Below are 6,477 nucleotides of genomic sequence, written 5' to 3'. Positions count from 1 at the left end.
TAGCAGTATCCCTGTAGCATGCAATTTTAAGGTCTTCAGGGAATAGTCCAAGAAGGGCAATAGCTGGGTCAAATAAATGGTGGTTCCATTCCCAGCTTTCCCAGGAATCTCCATACTGCTTTCCAAATTGGCCACACCAATTTGCAGTCCCACCAGCAATGTACAAGTGTACCCTTTTCTCCACATCCTCGCCAGCACTTGTTGTTTGACTTCATAGTGGCTGCCAATCTTACTGGAGTGAGATGGTATCTTAGGGTGGTTTTGATTTGCATTTCTCTGACTGCTAGAGATGGTGAGCCTACATCCTGGGAACAAATTTTTACTCCTCACACTTCAGATAGAGCCCTAATATCCAGAGTATACAAAGAACTCAAAAAATTAGACAATAAGATAACAAATAACCCAATCAACAAATGGGCCAAGGACCTGAACAGACACTTCTCAGAGGAGGATATATAATCAATCAACAAGTACATGAAAAAATGGTACTCCATTCTTATTACTTCTTCCTTCTGTATCCTTTCCCCCGGACCTTCCACAGTTAACTATCATGGATCAGTCCATCGTAGACTTCCTGAAGAATTCATCGATAAAGAATTTTCAGCATTTGGCTAACGACTTTATGCCTCACTACTCCACATTAATTAGTAAGGTAGGAGGCATCCTCTCTCCAGAAACCCTCAGTAATATTCAAAAAGACCTTCAGGAAGGGAAGCTAAATGATGCAGTGGACAAGATTCAGGAATCACTTGCTGCAGCAGAAAATTGTATTCTGGAGGTGGCTGTAATAGGGGAGTCTGGGACTGGCAAGTCCAGTTTCATCAATGCCCTGCGAGGGGTTAGTTCTGAAGAGGAGGGAGCAGCTAACACTGGAGTTGTAGAGACCACCATGGAGAAGACCCCCTATCAACATCCAAAATATCCCAAGGTGACCTTCTGGGACCTGCCTGGAACAGGGACTCCCAATTTCCTTCCAGACACTTATCTAGAAACTGTGGGATTTACTAGCTATGACTTCTTTATCATCATTTCCTCCTCCCGGTTCAGCTTCAATGATGCTCTCCTGGCTCAGAAAATCAAAGAGGAGGGGAAGAAGTTTTACTTTGTTAGAACCAAAGTGGACAGTGATTTATATAATGAAGAGGTAACCAAACCGAAGTCCTTCAAAAGGGAGAGAGTCCTTCAGCAGATTCGAGACAACTGTCTGGCTAATCTCAGTAACATTGGAGTACCTGAACCATGCATCTTCCTAGTCTCTAATTTTAACTTGGATAATTTTGATTTCCCAAGACTACAGGAGACTCTGCTGAAGGATCTCCCTGCTCACAAGCGTCATATCTTTGCACTTCTGTTGCCCACTTTTTCTGAGGCTTCTATTGAAATAAAGAGAGATTTTCTCAAGGAGAAGATCTGGTTGGATGCTGTGAAGTCAGCATCTTTGGCCTTTGTCCCCTTCATGCCCATTATCTATGGCTTTGATTTGCCTGAACAAGAGAAGTGCTTGAAGGATTACCGACAACATTTTGGTCTTGATGATATGTCAATTGAAGAAATTGCTGAAAAGTTGGGCACTTCTATACAGGGCATCAAGACATACATCAAGTCCTTGGATTTCTGGCAACTTGTGAAGGATGATAGTATAGCAGCAAAGGCGAGGAGCTGTGCTGAGTGCTGCTGTTCAGTGAATGGAGGTGCCATATCTGCTGTCTTCCAACTTCTAAAAGTCTACTTTTTACATTTGAAATTCCTTGATACTGTGGCTAATGATGCTAAAATTCTCTTGCATAAGACTTCAAAAAGGGCTGGGGATATGGCTTAGCGGTAGTGCATGTGGCCCGGGTTCGATCCTCAGCACCACATACAAAGACGTTGTGTCTGCCGATAACTATAAAATAATTTTTTTTAAAAAAGACTTTAAAAATTCAAGTCTGAGAGGATGAAACAGAAGTAGCACTGAGGTAGGAGAAATTTTTAAAAATAATTAAATAGGCACAAAGGAGACATAAAGAAAGAAAAATAAATTTTAATTCAGAAGTTCCATATACATTTCCAGGCCTATCACTACCCAAGCCAGTATGTTTCAAACAGCCAGGTCTGCTACTCCAAAAATCCTGGGAAACATGTAAATCTACCTTTTTCACTGTTAATTACCCACACCAACAAATAGATTAAATAAAGAGAAATATGATATTTTGAGAGACCTGTAATTTAGAGGGACTTTCCACCTCTATTGACAAGATAATAAAGACTCATCAGCCCAAGGATCCTGAGATTGACCAGACTACCATAAAACATCTTGAGATCACCAGACTGATATCATTTCTACAAATCCTTTTATACCCACCTCTCACCAAGTTTCCTTTAAAAGAAGAGTCAGGAACCCTAAAAATGTGTCTCTTGTTCTCAAGATGGCCTTCATTCTCTTTTAAATCTATATTTCTTGTTCATGTCAAGAAACACATATTGTTTCTTGAATGTACCATTTCTCTCTCTCTCTCTCTCTCTCTCTCTCTCTCTCTCTCTCTCTCTCTCTCTCTCTCTCTCATCTCTATCTCTCTAGATACCCTATATTCTCATTTTGAGATACCTTGTATATCTACTTTCCTAAATAAACCTCTGACTGGCACATACTAAAATTCTTTTCCATCAATACATAATCTAAGAACCCCTCTGGTCCTGAGTCAAGTTTCTCCTTCTCTCTGGAAACTCCTTAGACCCTTCTCTAGAGACACATCTTCTCCTGTAACAGCACAACTTACTAAATACTGAATGAACCTGAAGTCTTGCCTTCTAAGAGCGAGGATGGAAGTTGTATTTCTCCTAACATCCTATAGGCCAGCTATTTCCAAATGTTGAAGTAATATCTGTTCAGTGAAAAAAGGCCCTTGCTCATGACCTCACAGAGATGTTTTGGCCATAGCCTGTTTTCTACTTTCATTTATTTTTTAAAATTATGATGGTAAGATTATTAAAAGAAAGTGACCATGACACTTGGAGTGACCAAGAGATCTTGCAATTATTTATGATTAACAGGGAAGGAAGAGAGAGAGAGAGAGAGAGAGAGAGAGAGAGAGAGAGAGAGAGAGAGAGAGAGAGAGAAAGGAAAGAGAGAAGAAAGAGAGAAAAGTGAGAGGAAGGGTGAGAGAAAGAAGAAAGAGGGGAGAGGGGTGAGAAAGTGTGAGAGAGAGAAGAACAAGAGAGTAAGAGAGGGAGGCCCAGCAAGAAAGAATTTTTATAGCCAAAATCTAATGGGGTCTTTGGGTCTGCAAGCTGCCTGGTTGTCGTACAGTGATCGGATCATACAGTAGTTGCTAAGGGTGTCATCTTCTGCCCTCAGGAAGACTGGGAAGGGGCTAGATGTGGGTTTCCCTTGCACCAGACAGGTGGGGGTCCAGTGTTCAGCCTTGAGTGGGGTTGAGTGTTCAGACTTGAGGCAAACAAGTGATAAGAAACCAGATGGGTGAGGGTGAGGGCCGAGTGTTCAGCCCATCCTGCAGCTAACATTTGTTCAGCCTGCTCCACAACTAACAGACTCTATTTGCTTTCTCTTAATCTCAACATATTATAAAGTAGTTCACATTTGTATTTTTGGCTCAGACAAAAGGGTTTGTTACAATCAATAATTATACATCTTCTCAATAACCTTCTCATTAAAATAAGGGAAGATATATAAATATGGGAATTTGATTAAAGAAATAGTAAAAAGTTTGTGGTGGGAAAATGTAGCAAGACAAGGAGGAACTTGAGAAAGAATTATAGAAATGGTCTGTATATCACATATGTAGGTCATGGTTTTTATATCTGGGGACTTTCCAGCAAAGGATTTATTAAGATTCTGGTGAACAGGACACAGTGAGGGGCAGGTTGTATCAAGTAGGAACTTGGGAATAAAGGGAGAGATATTGAGTCTGCACAGAAACCCTCATGAACCACTGAAATGCAGAAAGCACCCAGGACAATTGCAACTTCTGAATGAAGCAGCCCATGCCCTTGGCCAACACCTTTGACCCATGTCCTTGTCTGAAAAAGGTACCTGAGGGCAATAATCAAGTGCAGGGGAAACTGGCATGAAATTGTGTAGCTCTGATATTGCTGGTTACCTTGACGAGTTCTGATTGACTGAATGTTGAAGTATAATACCAGAGAAGCATGCAGAGGCAAGTATTGGATAGAAAGTAAGAAGCTTAATTCTGGCTTCAGCTCTGATCTAGTTTCACCTCTATTCCAACACCCAGCAACCACACCACATCAACAGATTGCTGTCTCTCCTGCTAGAGATACCCTGCATGGGAGAAAAAGAAAGGGAAGTTATTGTACAGTTGCTGAAACAGTAGAAATGAGTCCCCAAAAATTGCTGTTGAATGTGTACTCCCTTGGATGTGTACTCCTTACTTTACTGCAAAAGGCCTCTCTCTCTTGAGATCACCCCTCCCCCTATTTTCCCCTTGAATGTGTTAATAAACATCTATCTCTGTTTCTGACTGGTGCATGTTGAAATTCATCTCTGTCACATTCTGTCAAGAATCCCTCTGGCTCTGAGTCAAGTTCCCCCTTCTTTCAGGGAATACTTTAGTCCCTTTTTGGAGACATCTCTTCTCCCATGACAGTATGAGAAAGTGAAGATGAATTAGAGAGGGAGTCTGGAAAGCCAAGATGAATTGAATTGGCATAAGAAGGACAATTTGTGTTTTCTTTCTGCTTATATTCTTTAAGTCAAACCTCTGAAGTAAACCAGCAAAAGTCAACAACACCTGCCTCAATTCTTGGAGAATCATTCCTACTGTTGCAGCAACTGTACATATAACCTTCTTTTCTTTTTTTCTCCCATCACAGGTAAAAATAAATACTATTTGTAGTAAAAGTTGAACATGCAGGAGACTGTCCTTCAGATTCACCATTATGCTGGAAGTTGTCCTCTAAGAAGGGAAGGGCACTTGATAAACCCAGCCTAATTTCATTTTAAGATTGGGAGCCATCTCATCATGAAAAGTTCATTTATGTTTTACTGTAAAATATTAAGATTTTTATTTGGCCTGACCATACTTTGATGTTTTAAAAACTTCCTTTGGATTCCTGCCCATGCTTTGGACTTACCTGTGCCCAGTTCTCCCTGTCCAAATAACAACTCTCCCTGAAATCCCAGGTGCTCCTCATTAATTCTCTGAGTTTGCTCCCTACCTTGAGATGTTAAGCCATGCAGATCATTACCTGCTATCTGCCCTTGTATTTCACTTGCCAGAACCCATCAGCTATAAGTTCTCAAGACACTCACCTTTGTAACTTTTTGTTATAAAAACTTCCCTGCTCTTAAACCAGACACTGCTGCGCCCCTCCCCTGACTCAGGCAATGGCAAGGCCCTACTGAGGTGGATGGCGCAAGGCGTCCATCCTCTGGAGGAGCGCAGTATGTTTCTGGGAATGGGCTGATTTGTTTTTGTGTTTCTTTAATAAGTATAGTTTTGATTTCTCATATGACCATTAAGTATAAAGGAAAAATCATGACTTTCCCAATTAATGCAACTACTTCTAAAGCATAGATCTGTTTGCTCTAAATGCAATGATTCAGCTGTGGAGTATAAATTGTTAATGTCTAAAGAAAAACTCCCTGTATTCCTGTCAAGGAAGTTTTTGAGAAATTAAATTAAAATCTAGAGAAGAAAAATTAATGTTAAAAAGATAGATTAGTGCTTAGTACTGGGCAACTTGTTCTTGTTCCTGTGCACAATGGTTTGTGCTCTTACTTTTGTTTGATTAAAAGTAATAACAAATCAACTACTTGCCGTAACCATGGCACCGGTTCCAGTCAGTAAGTCAAGAAAGAATAGTCAAGGTATAGGCCAATAGTTTGGGACATTTGTAACTATTATTAAAAGTTAACTAAGCAGAAACTGCTCAAAGCAAAACTCGAACTGAAAGTACAAATGCTTGCTTATGCATAAGCCAAGATACATTCTTCTATTCTAATTGTAGCTACATAATATTTTGTTTTGTTTCAATAATGATTCCTGTTTTGTAACCACAAAGTACTGTAAGCCTGCCAAAATGAAAAGTATATATGATCAACTTCACAAGTAAAGATTGGGATCAACACCTTCACTTTGGTGTCTGTGTTGTTTCTCCACCCCCTCTTTCGCCGACTCCTCACCATCCGTTCGTCTCCTGAGATCCCCTGTTGGAGCTGGTCTCCGACAAGACACTGTCCTCTGGCCCTGCATTTGGGTGAGACAATCACTGATCGACTCTCTTGTGTACACAAAATAAGCTTGGTTTAATTTGGTTTAAAATTGGAGTTGTTGGTCTTTTTTGTGTGTCATGGGTTCAACACACTGACATATAGAGGGGCAGAGTAGTCCACAATCAACCTGAACTCTCCCTGTTCCACTACTTTATGGGACAGTCCCCTGAGTGAAAGAAGTCAATTTTTGCCATGGGTGATTGTGGGGACAACTGCATGGAGTACTGCATACATGGCACACA

At 40.6% G+C, this 6,477-nt stretch overlaps 1 protein-coding gene across 1 annotated transcript; it reads left to right on the top strand.

Annotated features, from left to right (window-relative positions):
* The first annotated feature begins 535 nt into the window (after positions 1 to 535).
* LOC101958458 (interferon-gamma-inducible GTPase 10-like) lies at positions 536 to 6,096 on the top strand. The gene has a single exon (XM_078050284.1). It carries the CDS (start codon positions 551 to 553, stop codon positions 1,817 to 1,819), a length of 1,269 nt encoding a protein of 422 aa, XP_077906410.1. The 5' UTR covers positions 536 to 550; the 3' UTR covers positions 1,820 to 6,096.
* The last annotated feature ends 381 nt before the right edge of the window (positions 6,097 to 6,477 follow it).

This window comes from Ictidomys tridecemlineatus, chromosome 1 (genome assembly GCF_052094955.1).
Source record: "Ictidomys tridecemlineatus isolate mIctTri1 chromosome 1, mIctTri1.hap1, whole genome shotgun sequence".
In the NCBI taxonomy this organism is placed as follows: Eukaryota; Metazoa; Chordata; class Mammalia; order Rodentia; family Sciuridae; genus Ictidomys; species Ictidomys tridecemlineatus.
Note: the sequence above shows the minus strand (reverse complement) of the source record. Positions and strands in the feature narration are given on the sequence as shown.